Raw genomic sequence first — 21,074 nt, 5'->3', positions numbered from 1 at the left:
TGACATTCTCATCCGTAGTATTATGGACCCATCACAAAACCGTGGCTAACCAGGGAAGGTAAGCATATATGTTCAGTGATACGATGCCTTGTTGTGGATACACTAAGGCCCAACGGATTTGTGGAATAGGAAGCTGATTCGTTTTACAAAATACAGACTCAATTTGAAAGGTTATGAGAAATGGGACAAATCACATATTAGATGGCGCCACCTGTCGTCAATGTGGAGTATTGCAATTTGGCCAGGAAAAGCAAGGGAAGGGAAGGGCTCAGCCTGGAATTGACAAGGTGGAGACAAAAATCCAAAGCCAGGAATGGACTGACAATGCTGTGATGTGCAGTAGAGGAAACTGGAACTCCAGGTCTGTTCTCTTTGATTTTCTTTGGCTTGGGGCCGCTGTCTGCAAGACCCTTGAGATCTTGACCCTGTGGTTTTTATTCACCCCTCTTTCTCTGCTTCCCAGCACAGGACACTAAGAGGAATCCACAGCTGGGGTTACTACCGCATTGCTGGCTGCCTCAGTTCGGGTAAAATGGTTATAGTGAGTGTTTACAGACCACATATGTCATTTGAAGTTTATCTAATAGCCACAGGCCAGTGAGGTAGGTGCTCTGGTCCCCGTCCTCATGCTACAGATGAGGAAACTGGAGCACAGGGAGGCTCCATTATTTGCACAAGTTCTTACAGCAGTCCCTCCTTCCAACCCAACTTTCCTCCCTTCCAACCTTCCATCCCAAAGTCACTTTTTTGAGTGCTAAAGCTGAGGTTGGAGCCCAGGCAAGCCAACTCTGGAGCCCTTGCTGTTAGCCACTGCACTGGACTGTATCTGTAGGCACCGTCTAGCTGTGACCAACACTTGTCGTTCCAGGACTTTCACACTTAGCAAATGCAATGCTGTAGGAAAAGTGAAAATCTTGCTGATGCTTTCTGATCTTGATTCATCTACTCATGCACGCCTCCATCCATGTGTTCATCTACCCTAAGTTCTTTCTCTAATTCATCTGTCTGCCAATCCTCCCACCCCATTACTCATCCATCCATCCTTCCATCCATCCACGCAATAATTCTCACCTCCATCAGTCCACCCACCCACACACCCACCCATGGATGCATGTATGCATCCATCCATCCATTCTCCCTCTACTTCATTCATTCCATCCAACAGTCACTCTCTTGAGCACCTAGTACCCACCTGGCACCCATGATTGAGCAGAGATGAATGAGCTGTGTCCTCTTTCTTCTGGTTGGGTGCAATCTCAGAGATGCATAAAAACAATGTTATAGGTGCTACCTTATGGAGGAAAGGATATGCCTGACTCTGTGGAGTGGACAGCAAGTCTTCCTCAGAGACAGTAGGGAGCCCTGTGAGATAAAGAGCAGAGAAGCTGAGGGCCACACATTGTTAGGTCTGCACAGGGAAAGATTTCTCCACAGCAGCACGGAGGGTGCATTAGGAGGGTGGATAAGGAAGCATAAAGACCGGTGATTATCCAGGTTCAAATGCCAGCTTCACCAGGTACTGACTCTGTGACCTTATGCAAAGGACTTCTTGGTGTCTAATTTCCTTGTGTACTTTATGGACCTAAAAACAGAACCTACCTCATAGAGATGTGGTGAGGACTCAGTTAATTAGTATAAGGAAAGGAGTTAGAGCAGGACCTGGTCTGTAGTAGATGCTCAGTAAATGTTACCAATTTGCAGCGGCTATTCTTATTCTCATTCCTCCTCCTCCTCCCCCTCCTCCTCCTCTTCCTCCTGCCACAGTAATCAGGGAAGGGATCTGGAGGCTCATTCAGGGCCAATCCAGCATTTCCAGCCCTGGGATCTCCAGAAATCTTGCCCACAGGTGCTAATAAGCATTGTCAAAAGAGAGTTCTAAAGCCAAACGACTTCAATGAAATAAAACTAAGAAACAAAATACAAACAACTTCAGGACTTCTCAGAACCTTTTATGTGCTTATGTGAACTGTAAATCCCTAAGAAGTGAGGAATGGGCTTGTATGTAATATTTCTCAAATGTATTAGCCACGGCAACCTCTTTGGGGAAAGTTTTATTACAAACTTGAAAGGTGTTTTGTTCTTAAGACTTCATCTGGGGAGCAACGTCTCCAGCTTCTCTCTGCCTCAGCAGGTCTCTGCTGCCCAGCTTGGGAACTGGAATACTGAGGTCTCTTGGTTTCTTTCAGCCAGAGATGCCCTGGAAGCCTGCTGGCTCCTCCTCTGGAAGACATACAGGAACTTTGGTGCTGTTGGGCCCCATCCATTAAGGGGACAAAGTTGAACTTAATCCCAGGTGGCCAATCCCAAGTTGATTTGGGTCACTGGTGTTTAGGCATCCTTTTTGGTGGTGTTTAATTTAGACAAATGATGAAAACTTTGGTTCTGCCTAGGATACAGGCTGGTAGGAGTTGAGTCTCAGCACAGACAGAAGCAGAAGCTAGGGTGAGAAGGAGCCAGGGGGCTATCAGAGCATGCAGATGTGTGTGGATGAGACAGTGAGGGGAAGAAAGAGGCAGAGCTCTAGGACATAGCGGGAAGGCCCACACCTGATTCCTGTCCCAGAATCTATTTCTCCTTCACCCAGAAGCCAACATTTCTCTACATAGAATGCAACACTCCTCTACCCAGAATCCAACACTCCTCTATCCATAATCCAGCACTTTTCTACCCAGAATTCAACCCTCCTCTACCCAGAATTCAACATTCCATTACCCGGAATACAGTGCTCCTCTACCTTGGCCACTTAGGCAATTCTTTCCACTTTTCTGAGACTCAGTTTCCTTATCTGTAAGTAGGACACAAATAAAGTTGCCAAAAAGGGCTTTTATGAAAATTAAATGGGGCAAGAGGTTGAACACGCTGGACTCTTAGATATTTTCCCACCCAAACATGTCCTTCTTGAGTGTGTGAGTCTGTGTGTGTGCATCTACATACGTCATGTGTATGCATGTGAGTTTGTTGATCAGGGAAGGCATTTAAGAGTTCTGAGTCTGAAGTTGTTTCTTGGTTGAATTTGACTCCATTACTAGCTGTGTTGTACTGGGCAAGTTGCATAATTTCTGTATGCCTCAGCTTTCTTCTCTGTAAAATAGGAATTATTCTAGCACTCATGCATATGTTAGGGTGAGGACTGGAGTTTGTATGTACACACTAACTAATGGTGCTTGGCATAAAGGAGAACTTTCATAAATGCCTAATGTTCTTGATATTAATTCTCAAGCCCCATCAGTGTCCTTCCCCAAACCAAGGGATTCTATCTTCTGGAAAGCCAGGGAGGACAGAGCAAGGATATACTGCTGTATCTCTGCCCTCTCCTAGGAAGAAGACAGCTAGAGGTCACAGATGGCCCTTTTGACCTCTAGGGACGCTCCTTGGAGGAGGGTAGGGGACTCATGCTTTGTGCCCTCGCGCCCTCTGTCGGGAGAGCCTGGATCAGCACCATGGACAGAGGAGGGCTGAGGGCAGACAGCAGCAACTTCCGCCAGCTGGCCACTTGGAGGCCCAGAGCTCCTGGTGGTCCAGTGCCCAGGGAAGAGGCATGTCCCACTGTGACTCATAGGTCTGAATGCCAGGACAGCAGAATGGGAGCCCTGTCTCAGGCGGCCAGTCCATTAGGAGGCAGAAACCAAGGGATGTTACGCAGATTAAAAGTTTGTGGCCGCCCTGGGTGACTTTTTCTCTGGCTAAGTCACCCTGTGCTGACTGCACCTCTCAAGGCTCCAGAGACGCCTTTCTCTGGAGCACAGGGAAAGGCTGTAAAGCTGTGTGTTATGAAACAGGAGCTGGAGGTGCGGGCTCTGCTAGAGGAGCATTGGGAGTTAGGAGTCTTGCTATTTGTCATTACCTTACAGTAACAGACGTGTGGATGGCAGCCCCACCCCTCCTGGGAAAGCTAACTGTGACCTGGGCAGGATGTCTTCTCTCTGGAGGGTCTGGCCAGGTTCTATGACTATGTTCACTGCTATAGGCTACCTGCCAGCCCACTAAGTGTCAGCCTTGCACTCAGCGCTGAGGAATGGCATAGATAAGATGGTTCATAGATAGATCAGTTCATTCACTGATTCATTTGTGCAGCCAATCAACAAATATTTATGGAAGGCCTGCTATGCGCCACTGGCTAATATTTTTAATACAGAATGAAATATAAAAGTATGGGTGGTACAAAGGTCCTGGGGCTGAAGGAGGGTTGAGGTCTCCATATACCAGGCTCAAACATTGCACCTAAAAGTCCAGTTACTATCAGGCTTTCTTTCCTCCTCACTTGTCTCTCCCCAGGTGCCATTCACAGGAAGCATCACACAGACAACTCCTTAGCTCCTCTCCTGCTCTCTGGGGCTCCCTTTCTCAGATGGTATGAGCTAGGGGTGGAAGAAAGCACCCCCAAGTGCAGGGGGCGGGAATCTCATTACTCCCTGTACCTCCCCTCCAATAGCTGGGCTGCAGCAAGTGCAGCCAGGGAGCCTCCCCAATTCTGGGCTCCCCTGCCTGGCCACATCTGGTGTGCAGCTGGGCTCTGAGAGCAGGATGCCACATGCATCTACCTGCAGAGCCTGGGCCAGGGAGCCCCTTGCCCAGTGAGCTTGGAAATGTGATGGGATTTTGGTTCTGCTGGGGTTTTTCCCAGGCCCGAGGGGGAGGCAAGGGGCAGCAGGTGGGAGACTGTGCCCTATAGGAGGTGGAGAGATGCCCTCCAGCTAACCCTCAGCAGCTTGGAGAAGGGAAGACTGGGGCAGGACTGGGGTGACAGGAAGCAAAGAAGAGCCAGCCAGAGGGAGGAGAAAGGCCCGAGACTCTAGCATTCAAGCCATATCCAGCCCAATCAGGCTGGCAACCAATTAGTCTGATTCAAAAAAAAAAAAAAAATACCCACGTAGGGACAAACTGTAATCAAACACCTATTTATAAGGGTTTATTACGATCATTATTATTATTTTACTGAGAGGATCATTCTAAAGCCTGTCAGGTGAACTTATGCTTTCAGATCTTCATAAATGCAAATCGCTCCTTTCCCAGAGGGGAGGGCGGGTGAGCGAGCTGAGCTGCAAGCTGGCTGCCTTGGGAGACCAAGGGCTGAAGCTGGGAGGGCCAAGCCAGGCGCAGCTCCCTGCCAGGGGCATCACTGCAGGAGTCTGCCCAGCCACCGCCCAGGGCCCAGCCCTCTCCCACCCATCCCAAACTCCCAAGGGCTGCTGGAGATGGAGCTGGCTCTGTACCCATTGCCCACCCAGGTAAACAGAGCAATGCCTGCTGTAACCTGCCAGAGCCAGAGCAGCTGGGGCCATAGAAAGGACATTAGGTCATGGGATTTGACCCATGGCGGTGCTGCCTTCCTGGGTCCTGCCAGTCTAGCTCCTCATCCCCACCAAAGTTGAAATTCCATACCTGGATTTCCCTACCCGAGGCCACCCCCAGCCGGAGGGTAGCCCGCCCCCCCGGAGGCTCAGTGGTGTGTGCCCCGGGTCTGTGGGTGGGTGACGGTGGGAGAGTAAGGAGAAGAGAGGAGAGTCCCAAGGCTCCACTCCTCAGGCTGGGTGAGGAAGGTGTCAGGGCTGTAAAAGGGCGAGGGCTCAGTCTCTGCCGGGAGGAAACAGACAGCTCCTTCCTTTCCTGGCTGGATTAAGAAGGTGTCTGTTCCTGGGGAAGGAAAGCATAGCCCATTTCCCTGGGGTCCTGAGGGAGGGGGAGCCATGCACTTAAGCCCCTGGATCCTGATCCTGCACACCTGGCATGGCAGTGCTCCGAGCCACACCCTGCCTGCCCTGCTCCCAGGATGGCTTCGCTCCGAGGAGAGCGGCTGGGCAGGGATGTCCCAGAGACACGGCTAGGTGGAGGGGCCGGATGGAGCATGGAGCGTGGCTTCGGGGAGGGCCAGTCACCTGGGGGAGGGGTACTAAACTGAAGGGAGCAAGCCAGGGCTGTGGTGTGAAAGACTGGGGAGATCTCGGGGTGGGGAGGAAGGGTAGGGGACAAGGGAGCAGGGGAGGGGGAGGGGTGAGCTCTCCTTCTTCCTGCAATAAATCGGCTTAGCGGACGAGAGCAGAACAGCCCAGAAAGGATTAAAGAAAAGTCTGTATAATACAGCGGAGAGCGCGGCGCGGGGGGAGGGGGGGGACGGGGGACGGGGGGCGGGGAGAGGGGGAGGGACGGAGGGAGCGGGGAGGGGGCGCTCGCGCGGCCGGCAGAGGCGAGCGCGAGGCAGGAGAGCGCGATTCCGCTCCAAACTCCGCCGCCGCCGCCGCCGCCGCCGCCGCCGATCGGACTCAGGGCCGCGGTGGGCGCCGCGCGTAGAGAGGAGCCGGGAGCCACCGGGCGCCGCGAGGACGCCAGGAGCGCGAGGGTCGCAGCGCCCCGCATAGCCCGAGCCGAGTCGAGCCCGGCGCCCGGGGCCCGGCCGCGGCGGCATGGGGGCGCCCCCGCGGCGCCGTGGGCTGCCCATCACCGCCTCGGTCCGCGGCCGGAGGCAAGAGCTCGCCTGAGCCCATGGCGAGGGGATCCGCCGCCCGCCACCCCCTCCAGCCCCGCCGCCCGCCGCCTCCGCCGCCAGCTGCCGGGCACCATGCGAGCCTCCCCGAGCCTCCGCGGCGGCATCTGCCTGCTGCTCGCCGCGATCCTGGACCTGGCCCGCGGTGAGTGCGGGCGCCCAGCGGGGACGGACGCGGGGAAGGGCGCGGGCACGGGTCACTCGAGAGGCTGGGGTCCGAGCCCGTTCTGGCGTGCGGGGCTGTGCAGCTGGCTGGCTTGACGAGAGAGGGAGGACGTGCCTTTTGGAGAGAGCGCTCGTGGTCTGTGCCAGTGCGTGTGGGTGTGTGTGCGTGTGTGTCTGTGTGTGTGTGTGTGTGTGCGCGGGCGCGCGCCAGCGTGTCTTTGTTGCGTCTGTAAGGGTGTCCGGGAAGGAGCAGTGTGTGGAGAGGGTTCCGGAGTAAATTGAGAGACGTGTGTGTGCTGAGATGGTGTGGGGCTGTGTGTGTGTGTCAGAGCGGTACTGGAGTGTCCAGATCAGTTAGAGGAGTGTAAGAAGAGGGTGAGCAAGTGTTTGGGGTGTCAGTGTGTGCCAGCTTCTGCACGAGAGTGTGAAGTGTGCGAGCTCCTCCTCGTGTGTGTGAGCACAGTGAGGGTGGGAATGCGAGGGGTGGTGCTCCACGCGTGTCCCGAGTGTGCTCGTCTCTTAGGGGTGTGTGACAGTGGAAGATACTATTTCTGTGCGCACAGGAGGTGGGAATGTGACACTCAGGCCAGAGTGTGCCTACCTGGCATGTGCTGGGGTCTCCATGCTTCCTGTGCTGGGAATGTGTGGTCCTTGTGTGCAGCGGGGTATGGAGGGGTGAGCAGCTTGGGGTGGGTGTGTCCCACGTGGACTTGGTCACTAGCTAAGCTGAGCCAGCTGGAAGCAGGCTGGGTCTCGGGGGCTGCCCATTGATCTCGAACTATGGCTCTGCAGCTCCAGGGTGCAGGGTCTGAGGCCGCCTTAGGGCCTCCAGCCCAGCATCACTGGTGGGCCTTAAATACTGGCAGTCAGAGCGATGAACAGAGCAGAAGTGAAGCCTAGAACCCCCGCTGGAGGGAGGAGAGAAGAGAGCCAGAAGAGAGCCCTGGTCGAGGATTCCAAAAGGTCTGGCGTCCTGGTCCCCAATTAAGCTGAGGCAACTCTGGCTGCCCAGAACCAGCTTTGCTGGGATCTAAGCCCAGCTTGATGGAGGAGATGGTTTCAGTGGTGGGGTGTGTGTCCCAAAGTAGTCATGGTAATCAGTGGGGCCTTGGCCCCTATCCTAACTGAGCGATGGAGGCAGAGGTTCAGCTCTGGCTTCCGCCAGATCCCGCGTCCCAGTGGGAAGTGACTGGCTAGCTGGAGAGTGTCTGCCAGGAAGTGCTGTCCCCTCTACAGTAACCTCACCCCTTCCACCAGAGTCTTTGCGGAGCGCTGGTCTGTGCATGGTAGGAGCTGCGCAATCTGAGGCTGGAAGGTGGTCCCTTTGGCAGATTGGGGGGGGGGGCTGGAGCCCCCCAGGAACGCTAGCCCGCAAAAGTGGATCAAAATCTTTCCAAAGTGGATCAAAATCTCCCCCAACTTTGAGACAAGGGCTCCCCCATTCGGATGCCTCTAGAGGGGATGATTATTGGGGGAAGGGGGAGGGTCCTCCTATTCTGCTGCTACCTGAAGGGCGCTGGGCCTTGTCGAAACGCACTGGGGCCCTCACCTGGACCTTGCAGGGAGCGGGATTGGGGGCTGGGGACAGTAGGCAGCACAACTTTGGCCCCAAATGCGCAGAACCAAAAAATGCAGCAGGGGTGGGAGCAGTGACCAAGGAGAGCTGGGTGGAAACCCCGACTCCGCCAGGGCCCCACCCGCGCGCTCTCCGGGGAACCCCAGAGCTGCCTTCTCCTGACTTCTGGGTGTCGGAAAGCTGGCGATGTCCTGCCGCCTCCGTCCCCTCGCCCACCTCTGCAGGGGGCTTCGCGCCGGGGGTGCGCGCGTCTGGGCTGGGGAGCCCCCCTGGCCTTGGAGCCCGGGGGCCCAGAGTGAAGGGGCAGTTTAGAGGACAAGAAACTTTCCTTGCCTGCGGTGCAGGGGGAGGTCCAGGGCCGAAGAGGAGACAGGAGCTCACGAGGGTGGGGTCCCCTTCTCCCCTCCAGTCTCTGTGCACGTTGGTGGGGGTGTGCAAGAAGAGCCCCTGTGATATGCAAGAGGCGGGCTGTGCCCGAGGAGGGCGCCCTTCCTGCAAGTGGCCTCGAGCGGTGCACCTGGCCTAGGCTTTGCAGGGGCACCTGCCGGGAGCTGCCTTGCAGCGCCGGGAGGGGGCATCCAGTTCGCCACCCGGAAATGTCCTGGCCGGGTTGGGGGGTGGGGGTGGCGATGGCGGTCACAGCTGGGGGAGGCTCACGACTACCAGCCCCTCCCCCTTTGGGTCGAGCCAAAGGGGGTTGCAGGGATCGACTTTGGGGCGGGGGTCTGTGGGAGCATCTGCGGGAGGGAGGAGCCCGCTGCACACAGCAGTGGCTGGGCCGGAAGTTCCTGCTCCCGGCTCCCTCAGCGACAGACTCTCCGGAGGAGAAACCTACAAGCTTCTGGTCTTCCAGCTCCCCCCTGGAAAGCCCCAAGGTGCTGTCAACTCCTTTGGCCCCAGTGAAGCTTGCCTAGGTACTTCTAGAAGTCCTGCGCTGGGCCCGGGAGAGATGGGGCGCCAGGAAGAGGAGTGGGGGTGCGACTTGCCAGTCTTGGCGCTGGGGAATTCTCAGACAGCAAAGGGTGGGCAGGCCCAGGCCGCAGCAGGGGGTGTGGGGGGACGGCCCTGCCAGGGCTCCCCCGGCAGCCCGGAGTCAGCAGGTAAGAGGGAGGGAAGGCCTGGCTCTCCCGGTTGAGGAGCTGCTTCCGCGGAGACTGCGGAGGCTGCGTGGCGTGGCGTGGCGAGCAGGTGTGCCGACTTGGCATTTCATTCCTCCGCGCGCCCCCTCCCCAGCGGCTTTGTGGGGCTTCTCCAGCGCCAACGGGGGAGTTCAGCTTGGAGCCTGGAGAGGGGTAATCGTTTGTGTTTTAATAATTTTTTGTGTTTTAAGTGTGGAGAATGTTGGAGCTGGAACAATCTCCGAGATCGCATGGCCTGAAACTTCTAATTTTTTTTTAATCAGGAGAACCCTTCTAGAGGGTACCGATTTTCACCTCCACCGGACACCCCAATAATGCTATAAGCAAGCTGATAGGCCTGAAGGTGGAACCTCTGTGATCTATGTAGGTGCCGAAACCCATATGGACGCTGCTTCCACACAAATCTTTAACGACCTAAGATTGCTCCCTTCCTAATATCATAGCTGGGTTTATTATTTTTTTCAGTAGCCACCAATATGTGGCTTAGCAGTAATGTGTCAAGCCAGGGCCTAGCTGCTGCGTCCTCCTGCTGCAAGATGCATTCATAGCCCCTTTTCATAGCTGAGGAAACTGGGGCTTAGTTTTAAGATTTAATGACAGAGCACAGGTTCCTTTCAGTTTCTCCCTAGTCCCTCTTTCCCTCCAGTGTCTCCCTTCTGGCTTCAGAGAAGTTTTGGGCAGGGTGAGTGGGAGAGATGAATATGTGATGCCCAGATAGAGTTGGCAGCCCTGATTCTCAGATGGGGACCATGCATGTACTTGACCTTACTACACTCTGGCAGGTGGGCAGAGGGGGGCTTTGGGGAGGGTGATGGAGGTCTTAAAGAACTCACTAGGTCTGCAGTATAGGGATCCACGACTTCGAAGGCAGAGGCCAACAAGAGGAGGCTGCTAAGTGCTCCTAACTGGGTTTTCTGGGGATCTTGGGGCTATGTGACCCGGGGGGTCAGCAGACTGGCTTACCCACCTTGCACCCCTCTGACACCCCCACACCACTCGGAATTTATTTACCAACAAATGCTTATTGTATGTGATATGCCAGGCACGGTGATGTGGTTGGGGAAAGCCCCACACTTTATAGTGTCTTCAGATCAATGGGAAACTGAGTTTGAAAGGGGTTCTACCTCTGGCTGTAATTGAGCTGACATTGTGATTTATTCTTCTTGTTTCATTTGATCCTTACAAGCACTCTATGAGGTAAAATGAGTCCTTTTGCAGAAGAAATAGGTTCAGGGAGGCTGAGTGACTTGTCCAAGGCCCTCAGTAAGTAAGTAGTGAGCAAGGATTTGAATACAGCACTCTCTGACTTCCCTGGCTGTGCTCCTTCCTGTGTGCTCTGTGTCTCCTGGTGAGAATGGGCTGGGAAGTGACAGAAGTGCCATATAGAGGGCCACGGTGTCCGCAGTCCCCAGCCTGGGTATCTGCTCTCATCCAATCCCCAGGTGAGGTAGAATTGTTGGGTGTGCTCTTTGGCACAGATGGGAGAGGGCGTATCCCTGAGAGACACTCAGCATCCAGAGAATGAGCGAGTGTTTGCTGTGGGTGGGGCACGTTTGGAAAGAGAAGGCCCTGTGAGCAGTGGCCCTTACCTCACTGGGATTTGAGACCGTGCATGTTCCCAGAGAGGCAAATGGTGATCTGGGGCCCATCCTCCCTCCCTTGCTTTCTTTCTCTTCTCTCCTCCTCCTCCTCTTTTTTTTTTTTGTAAGATCCAGTGCTCAGGATCTTCTCTGAGGGGGAGAGCTGGGAGTTCCAAACTCAGATCTGAGACCGTCCACAGACAGCTGCCTTGTCACCCCAGGGAGGCCATGCAGCAGCAGCGGCGTCTTCCATTTGCGGGAGGATGCAGGGCCTTCCATTTGAAACCATACATGTCAGTGGTGGTGAAACACGTGACATCACCTCCTAAGAGGTGTCCGTGTTCGGGAGGGAGAAGGTGGTGAGATACCGCTTTACACCCTCAGTAGATCCAGGAGAAGGGGCCCGCGTTCACCAATACCGATTGGCCCATCAGGATTCTACAGACAGAGCCAGTAAATCCACTGTATATGGAGCTGGGGGTGTAGGCGTAGGCTGCTGTCACCTCTGCAGATCAGAAAAGCAAGAGAGACAGCCATGCGGGAAGGGGTGTCTTTCCGAGACTCAGGCTTAATGCTACCCAGGAGAGGAATCAGGTGTCCACTGTCCACCAGCCTCCCTGCATCTCCCAGGCACATGCAGATTTGCTTTGGGGAGGGAGGCACCTGCTCCCGGACTGTTCACCACCTTGGTGGGCAGGATTATCAGGTTAGGGACCCCCAAGTCACATGTTCTTTGGAATCTGAATATTGCACAGAGTCAAGAAGATTGAGAACCGATGGAAAGTCTCCCTGGCCAATGGAGCCTCTGAGAAACTGTACTCTGCTCATTTCCCAAGGCTGATAATGAGGGAACCCACCTCCCACCGTGCTGAGAGATGGAGCCAGTCAGCATATGGATGGCTCTCAGCTGAGTTCTGTGGGCGCCTAGGATGGGTGCTGGCATTAACCATGGCAACATCAGAGCGGCTGTAACTCCAGCAGTGCTGGGCTTTGGGTCTTTGCTGGGAACTCCCCCCTCGTGTTCTCATCAGCTCTCCCTTTTTTGTGGCTTGAGTTGTGCAGAGTCAGTTTCAGCAACTTGCATGGAAAGAACCCGCTTGATCCCCTAGGTGTGCTAACTGCCAGTTTGCTCACTCTTGGCAACACCTAGGGTACTGTTCAGGGCAGGCTGCCTGGTTAGAGGTGACCGAGACTGATGCTTCCACCTGCTCATGGCCGTTCCTGGAGGCTGGGGCTATTGAGTGCAGCCTGAGACCCAAGTTGTTTCCTCTGGTGACACATGGGGTGGGACCCATCTCACTGCACTCAGATCCCCTCTCCTCTCTGGCCTTGTTGCATGGAGGCAGAGGCCCCGTTTCTGCTTACCATTGACTCTTCCCCCTGAAACATGTGCTGAGTTCAGGATACAGGCTGTTTGGATGGATCAGCTACCTTTGGCCTTTGGAAACGTGCCTCCTGATTTAGGGGAGAGCTGAGCATTCAGTTCCTATTTCTCTGTAAAAGTGTGTTGAAAAGGCTTACAGCATGTGGGATTTAGGCTGGATTTGCAGGTGGACTTTTGGCAGCAAAGACCTAGTCCTGGAACTCCATTCTGTCTTTCTCTGAAGAGTCTTGGATATCGCAGCAGTGGAGACACCTCCTCCAGATGCCGTGGCCCTCTGTCTACCAGTAGCTCTTGAGAATGGACATCCACCATCCCATGTAGACCTCAGGAAGATAGGAAGGCAACTAGTCTTGTGCCTATTGCTTGGAGGAGGGAAACTGAGGCTGGGGAGATGGAAGGAGGGCTGTAGACATTGGCTGGGATGGACCCTGGGTGTTATGGTTGCAAGCTGAACTGTCTTCCCTCCTGACCCATCAAATGCTGCAGGCGGCCCCAGGGGTCTGAGATGACACAGGACAGCATCCATGAGCTCCCTGCTCGGTGAACTTGGACTGACAAAGGTGCACTTGAGCTGAGTGCTGTTCCTGCCCACATAAACCTCTGTCTCCCAAGGGGGCCATATCCTCAGGCCACAGGCGAGGACACTGGTGAGCTGGTGGCCACCCAGCTTGGAGAACAGAGCTCAGTCTTCCTGGCCCCACAGATTGGCCTGCACAGAGGTTCCTGGCCTTACTTCCTGTTCTCTACTCCACCCTACTTCCATCCAGCCTTTCTTGGCTGGAGAGCAGACATCTGCCCACAGCCAGCTCAGCCTCTGGCTCCCTCTGAGCCTTCCTGCCAGCCTCCGCTCTCCACATCTGCCCTCCTTCAGGGGGCTGCAGGTGGCTGCGGGCCCATCTCTGTCCTGAGAAGACCTGTTGAGGGAGGACACCCTTACATCCCAGCCCGGCACCTCAAGATGCGTTTGTTAAGTGAATGACTGAATGATGAGCCTGAGGTTCCGTCCAGACCTTGGGCTCAGGTGCATTTCCTGGCCCTGCTCTGTCACTGCTGGAAGTCCTTTCTGTGTGAGAATGTGCCCATTGTGCAGTTCTGTCCACTGTCACTCACACTGGCACTCTAGCTGGCATCTGGGGACAAGCCAGCAGTGGAGGTGGTGGGAAGACCGAAGGACTGCCTGTCCCCTCTCAGCTCCCCTTGGGGGAGTTTAAGGAAGGGAAGGAGGGACAGACAAGCACCCGCCGCGTAGTCCCATGTCCCCTCCCCCTGTGCCAACCCTGTTTATGCTGTGTCATATCAAATCCCCCGGAACCCCCGTTTGGAAGATAGCATACTCCCCAATTCACAGAGAAGGGCCTGGGGCTTAGAGAGGTTGTGTGACCTGCCTGAGGTCACCTGTTGAATGGGGTCCCGCTGGAGTCCTGCCAGGCTTTGTTTTTCAGGCTCTTCCCAGCTCTGAGTTTATCCTGGTACTAATGTGAAACTGACCCTGGGGGATATTTGTTTACCCTGGGGGATGCCAGCAGCGCTGCCGGTCAGGGCTCCCTGCAGAATGGCTGCTAGACATTTGGCAGCTCAGCCCGGCATGCGATCCTTCCTCCTCCCCGGCTTGGGCATGCAGCCTGGGTTTCCACCTGAACTGGATCCAAGAGTTGGCTGCTTCCTAGCTCTATATACTTGGGCAAGTCATTACTTCATCTTTTAAAAAGAGCGGGGGAGCTGGGCATGGTGACATCCAGCTGTAATCCCAGCACTGTGGGAGGCTGAGGCAGGAGGATGGAAAGTTTGAGTCCAGCATGGGCAACTTAGTGACTTGGCGAGACTCAGTCTCCAAACAGAAAGGGATGAGATGGAGCTCAGTGCCACACCCTTGGGTTTGATCCCCGTACCAAAGAAAAGGGGAGGGGGCCAGCTGGCATGGGGACCCTCACTTCCTATCCTGCTGGAGGCTGACTTTGACTTTGGAGCCAGGTCAGTGGATCTGGTCTTCCATTCATGCTCCTGCCTAAGCACAGACGGGTGGAGCCTCCCTCAAGGACTTGGGGTCACTGGCAGCCCCATAGCACAAAGCCACTCAGTAACCATGAGGATCTCACGTGATTAAATGGCCAGCACAGGGGTCCCTGGGGAGCACAGGGCATGGCCCAGGAAATTCTCTGAGGGGTCCCAGGCAGGGGACAGCATGTGCAAAGACCTGGAGGAAGGATGAGAATACCACCTGGGCTTGTTGAAGTGGCACAGTGAGGCAGGGCCTCACTAGGAATGAGAGCCTCACTGGGTCGCCAGGAAGGAGGATGGAGCATTTGGCGAGGTCGGCCTGCCCTCTAGGTCCCATGGCCGGGGAGCTGTTGCAGAGAGGGGAACAGTGATTCAGGAGCATTCATTTGGCTCCTGTGGGCCACCTGAGGCTGGAAACTCTTTGGAACCTCCCTAGAATTATACGTGGGTTCCTTGATACCCAGGGTTCAGGCATGGTACAGAGGGAAAACCAGACCTCTGCCCAGGCTCTGCCAAGACTGCCCAGCCTGGAATGCAGCTGCCCCAGCCGGAGCACATGCCTTGGTTTGGGGCCAGGAGTGATGGGAGGAGGGGCCCTTCCAGGAAGAAGCTTCTCAATCTCCAGCAGGTGTGGGCTCTGGGGTCTGAGCAGGGTCCAAGTCCCGCCTCCGCTGCTTGTCCCATGTGTGAACTCGAGACATCTGTTCATTGCTTTCTGTCTTGGTTTCTCCAGCTGTACATGCAGCTCTTCATGGCAGCCTTGTGGGAAGAGGCTGCTGGGAGGAGTGAATCCTCTGGGGTGATGGGATCCCCAAGAACAGCACCTGGAACACGGCAGGGGTTTGGAAAGGAGAGGCTGCGGTTAGAACAATATGTGGCTTACCCCAAAGGGGAAGATGTGTTTGTAACCCCAGTGCCTGGAGAACCCTAAAAGAACCTCAGAATCCTACACCTTGGGAATTACAGAGCATCAGAGCCAGAAGGAACTGAGAAATTATCTGCACCATCTTTCTCCCCATTTTAAAGGTGGAAAAACTGAGGCCGGGGGGAGCAAGTCATCTTTGGTGCACACATCTAGCAGGATGGGGCGACAGGACTTCTCCCTTGAAGTCCTGGGCCCCAGCCCTGGACTGTGCCAGACACTGCCCGCTGGGGAGCCCTGGGGTCTTTCAGGACGAGGTGGGGCCCTGGCAGCGTTCCAGCAGGGATCAGCCCCCACCCATAAATCACAACAGTCCAGAGTCACAGGGAGAGGCAGCTGAGCCATCGGGCTTTTGTTCTTCTGCCAAGCTCTTCCCACTGCCCTTTTCTTTCTTTCTGCGGAGACACCGTGTGCCTTTGATGAGCTCAGTTGTCACCAACTGTGGGTGCTCCCATGATCTCCCCAGCACCCCCAGAGGAAGTCGTCCTGACATCAGTGACATCAGGGCTACCCCGGCATCTACTGGGCTGGGCTGGGCTGGGCTGGATGGGCAGCGCCAGGCTGAGGTGGCCAGAGGGTGGGGAGCTGTGGCATCCCCAGCTGCCGTTCAGGTTTTTGTCAGGTGGGAATTCAAGCCCTATAGTAGCCAAAGGCCAGGTGTCTGGCTCCTCAGAGGCAGATGATGGCTTGCTAATTGTCACCCAGCACCTAATGTCCCAGGCAGAGGCAGAAGGCGTGAGGTGGGGCGCTGAGGGCCACCACATCACAAAGGCTTCTTTGTTCACTTCTGCAGCAGAAAAGTGGGTCGCAGCTCAGCTTGGAGGGGAAGTGGCATCAGAAGGCAGATTCCTAGGGCCTGTTGCCTGGCTGGGGAGCTCCAGGTGTGGTAGGGAGGAGAGGCCAGTACCTGGTTGGGAGGATCAGGGCTACCTCCTACGGCAGAGTTAGGGTGCCCAGGTCGGTGTGGATGGCAGAGACCAACTTCTTGTTTCAGGAGAAAGGACAGTCCTCCCTCCCTCCTTCTTTCCTTCCTTTCTTCCTTCTTTCTGTCCTTCCTTTGTGCAGCAAATATTTGTTGCCCACTTCCTTGGGGGCCAGGCACTGGGGAGAGTTGGAACCCTGAAGAGAATCAGCAGGCAATTCTGGCCCTTGTGGGGCTTAGAGCCTAGGGCTGCACCTGTTCAGTGTGTTGTCCTGTGTGACTAGATATTTAAATTACAATGAAATGAAGTGTCTCAGTTTCTGTGTAACTGGATTCAACAAAATCCAGTTTCTCAGTCGTGCAGGGGACAGCTTTAGTGCTTCCTGGACACTCCTGGCCAGTGGCTGCTGGGTTGGATGATATAGACAGGGCATTGCCATCTTTGCAGAAAGTTCAAGGGTGACCCGGGTCTGGGGTCACACTTCTCCCAGGCAGGGAGTAGAATAGCAAGGGATTGCAGCGGGAGGGTCTCACCCTTCTTTTAGATTATCTTTTCAAAGCCATGGAGAAAGCCTTAGGCAGATGCCATCATGTCTTTGTTAGTCAGCTTTTCATTGCTGGGACAAAATACCTGACATTCACATCTTAAAGGAGGAGAGGTTTATTATGGCTCACAGTTCCAGAGGTTCTAGTCCATGGGTGGCTGGCTCCAAAGCACAAACATCATGGCAGAGGAAAGCTGCTCACCTCATGGCAGCCAGGAAAAAGAGAGAGACAGAGAGGGAGAGGGGGAGGGAGAGGGAGGGAGGGAGAGAGAGAGAGAGAGAGAGAGAGAGAGAGAGAGAGAGAGAGAGGAGAAGGGGGCTGGGGACAAGATGTAACTCCCAAAACCATGCCCCCAGTGACCTATTTTTCTCCACCTGGGCCCTACCTCCCAACAGCATACTCAGCCATGAGTTCATCAATGGATCCATTCATGAATGAGGTCAGCGCCCTTGTGACCCTGTTACCTCACTAGGTGCCACTTCTGAACTGTGCTGCATAGGGATCAAGCTCTCAGTACACGAGTCTTTGGAGGACCCCTCATATTTAAACCCAAACAGTGTCTTTGATGCCCCTCTGTCCCTTGGTGGTCTCTTTTCCCAACAAAAAGAAAACAGGCCTAGGGCCACAAGTCTTCCACCTGCAGAAAGGAGCAAGACTTATATTTTGTTTCCATTGTAATTATTTCTCAATCACCCTGTGTTTAAGGCAGGTGATACTGGTTTGCCATTTGGGGCAGTGATTTAAATTCTCTCTTTTTCTCTGAAATGGCTTAATTTAAGTAAATAATGAGTCAAGTTAAAGAAAAATGTTTAGTACAAGGATGAGCAGGTGGTGCAGAGACGGCAGATCTGTGGAGGTGGCAGGTGTGGGTGTGTGCAGTTATAGAGTAACAGCATTTGGTGGCACCAAGAGTGGCTTGAGTTTCAGGGTCACCATGTGTAAGTTCTGCGACTTTGGGACCAGTCTCTGCACCATTAGGGTCAAGTTGCAGCAGGCAGTGGTGAACACTCTGAGGAGTCTGGGGAGGGGATTGGCTTTAAGGTCCCAGCCCCTGGGAATGTGGGGATGGGACACTGGTAGCTGGGTCTGGAAAGCAGATTGCACAGACAGCTGCATGGTGATGTGGTGGTCCCGGGTAGATGGATGCAGCCAACTCGGGGACCCAGCGGGGAACTGCAGGGAGAACTACCCCAGCATCACCCTCTTCTCCCTGGGGAGACTCTGCAGGTTACCTTCAAAGGCACAGAGAAGCTGGCAAAGGGGCAGAGTGAGCTGGGGTGCAAGTGGCAGAGATCTAGCACCATCTCACCAAGCCTCAGTTTCCCCATTTATACAGGGTGGAATGTGTTCTGTCCCTAACAGACAATGCACGGTGCTCAGGACTCGCAAGTCTTCATCAGAACAGCACCAGCAGGAGCCAGCTGCCCGCTCCTGTGCCCGCTCCTGTGCCCACTCTTGTGTGTGACGCTGCATTTGATGCTCCGTTCTTCCCTGGGCCATGAAGTCACATTGAGTCTGGGCTTCAGGAAGGGGTGGAACTGGCCTTTCAGGGGCCCATGAATTTGAATGGCTGTGTGGGGGACACTTGGTATTTACACCAATACTCTGCCCTGGCTGCTGATTAGACCTTTGCACGTGTTGTTCCTCCTCCAGTGTCTTGAATGTCCCTGCTCCTCCCTTGCTCCCTGGTCTGTCTTGCTGATTGATTACTTCACCCCAGGGCACACTGATTCGTCATTCCCCAGTCTATTTTCCACCCTGTTTCCCATGGAGATGTTCTTTCTCCTTAGATCCATTTAGGTCATCTTTCCTCCCATCCCTACCGGCTCCAAGCACATGCATCCTGATCTGTACCTGTCAGGAATGGGCTCAGAGCTTGCTTCACCCATGTGGAGAGCAGCTACTCTCTGGGCTTCAGCTACTCTTCCAAAAGGGGAGGCTGCCTCTGCCTCTGGTAGTGGGGGTACAGGGAGGAGGCCAGTGAGGGAGGAGAGAGCGCTTTGGACACTGGATCCTCATCTGTCACAGTCAGAGGGATCTTCTTGGTGAGAAGTGGCTGGAGTTCAAGGAGTACCTGGCTTCTAAATGGAGATAAATCTTCCTTGGGAAAATGTGCACGGTGGCCCCTTCAGCTCCCAGCTTCTCAGTTGGCCAAGTTGGCTTTCCTGTTGATCCTCTATTTTCCCTTGTCTGGCTCCTTTTTCCATCTACCTGATGGTTCAAACTGACTTTGATGAGGACTAATTTTGCCAGTTGAAATTCATGAGACGCCTACGCATTCGGTGCTTGGCTCAAATTGCCATGACAAATACTAGTGGCAATTTCTTCCCTGGCTCATTCTCCAAAGTGCCCTGGGCAAGATGGATGCCCCTGCCCCTCCCCAGTGTGCCGTCTGTCCCCTCTGGCAGCCCTGCCGTTTGCTCTGCCTCCACATGGCATGATAGTGGCCTTTCCTATGAGCTTGGTGCCCGTGGGCCTGTAGGGGGAACAGGTGCCTCCTGGGGGCCAATATTCCTTGGGAAAATCGCCACCAGCAGCTCGCCCAGCTCCTCATGACCATGCTGGCTGAGGTGACATTTCCTTGTTTAGCCCCTTCTCCACTACCTGACTGTTCAAACTGACTTTGATGAGGATTCGTTTTCTGGCGTTCCACAGGCTGGCCCTCCATTTGTCCTGGCTGCTGGCTGCTGTCATAGCACTGGTGCTGGTCTCAGCCTCCTTGGGTAGGGCACTGTGTTCCCAGAGCAGCCATGACAGGGTGCATGCATCACACCTTGGTCACCCCCTCATGACCTTTGTTGTGACGGCAGCCATCAGTACCATTATGCACATCATTTTCTGAAAGTCAAATTTAAATCGACTCCTTTTTTAATTTGTCTTGTGCAAAGGAATAACGTACAGGGTTGCTTTACTGAGTAGATGTTTCTCTCAGCTCCTATTAAGAGGAACATGTGACTGAATTTATAAGAAGCTTTCCCTAGTCCACCTCGCATCAGGACAGTAGCAGTTTGGTGGGAAGGGGCCCAGCCTCAGAGTCATGAGCCCAAAGATCTGACTCCAGCAACCCCACTGATAACCCTTGGAGCCCAGATGTGGCCTTTTAGGTGTCATTCAGCAGCTGTTCCCTGCTTGGGCTGGGGTGTGTACTAGGCTGGGGTGTCACAAATAAATCTCGTGATCAGTAGAAAGGAGGCCACATGACTGGGCACTGAAGAATGCATAGGAGTTTGCCAAGGGACGAAGGAAGCAGAGGGATTCTAGGAGGAGGCAGCTACAAGGACAAAGACTCATAGGCTGGAAGGAGGCTGGAGCATCTGGAGAGCACAGGAGGCAGAGGTGCAGGGTGTGTATGCGACAGGAAAAGGGAGGCAGAGGTGATAGGAGGAGTGGGTGAGGTGCGTTTACTGGGTCTGCACTGGTGCCGTGGGCAGGTTTCCTGGCAGCCTGGGCCCTGCCCTGGCCTGGGAGTACAGAGGCCCCTTTCCTGTGGCAGAAGCCTCTGGTGCCCAGGTGCCATGCAGATGGGGGTGCTGAGCAGGGCAGGGCTTGGGGGCGGGAGGCAGAGACACATCCGTGTAGGTCAGTCTTTCTGAGATGCCCTCCTAACACAGCTCCACGGCTGGGCCCAGCGGGTACGTCCACACTCCGGATCCAGTGAGGGGTGTGGCTGAGTCAGGGTGTCCTGGTCCTCACCAGCAAAGTCAGCACCGCCCTGGTGCAGCAGGCTGGTGACAGCTCCCACCACGATAACTCCTGCCTTACATCCTCACTGACTGGCAGGGACTCACTGCTGGGTTCCTTGTTTTGCGGAAAAGGCCACACAGCTCAGAGAGGTCAAGTCACTCACTCAGGGTGGCACAGCTTGTGAGTGACACACTGGGTTTTGAATTTCACCTGTGTCCTGTGCTCTCTGTCTCCTTGCTGCTCTGCCCCCAATCCCTTCCAACCTGACCTCTGTGACTGCCGTCCTGCATCTCCATGGCTCTTGGGAGCTCCAGCCTCCAGGACCCCACGCCTGGGCCGCTGTGGAAGGTTCCAGGCCTGTCCCTTCCTGCCTTGCAGTTCTGGGCGGCAGCTCGTTGTGTGCTGTTGTCTCTTGCCTCCTTATTACTATTATTTCTTTCCAGCATGCTACTAAAAGCTTCCTGCAGAGAGCACGCAGCCCAGCTCTTTAAAATTTAAAGGGCTTTACTTAAACAGTGCTATTTCCCTCAGAAAGGAGACAGAGAGGCAGATGCGATGGTTATATTTAGTGCAGTGTGTGGGTCTGAGGCAATGAGTGTAGGGCTGGGTGGGTGTGCAGGTGACTGGGAGATGTGGTTTGTGGTGGGGCATCGGGGAGGAAGAAACTCAAGGGGAGG

The 21,074-nt window shown here is 54.8% G+C and overlaps 1 protein-coding gene and 1 pseudogene across 3 annotated transcripts in view; both read left to right on the top strand.

The window, feature by feature from the left end:
• Positions 1-5,207: 5,207 nt before the first annotated feature.
• Positions 5,208-21,074, top strand: part of Igsf21 (immunoglobin superfamily member 21) — a 220,645-nt gene continuing 204,778 nt past the window's right edge. The window contains exon 1 of one of the 3 annotated variants that reach the window (XM_087215698.1): positions 5,208-5,228. Coding sequence is in view for 1 of the 3 variants with exons in the window: in XM_087215693.1 (XP_087071819.1) it covers positions 6,557-6,626 (70 nt within the window). In the remaining 2 variants the exon portion in view is untranslated. Of the gene's footprint in view, positions 5,229-6,217; positions 6,627-21,074 lie in introns of those variants that run through there. The other 2 variants (XM_087215696.1, XM_087215693.1) reach the window with 2 other exon arrangements.
• LOC147827278 (uncharacterized) overlaps positions 8,852-21,074 on the top strand; it is a 33,356-nt pseudogene continuing 21,133 nt past the window's right edge.

Source organism: Heterocephalus glaber, unplaced genomic scaffold (genome assembly GCF_053883595.1).
Source record: "Heterocephalus glaber isolate CG9 unplaced genomic scaffold, H.glaber_assembly_v1.0 deba00001452, whole genome shotgun sequence".
Taxonomy (NCBI): Eukaryota; Metazoa; Chordata; class Mammalia; order Rodentia; family Bathyergidae; genus Heterocephalus; species Heterocephalus glaber.
The sequence above is the reverse complement of the archived record's forward strand: the minus strand, read 5'-3'. Positions and strand labels throughout refer to the sequence as shown.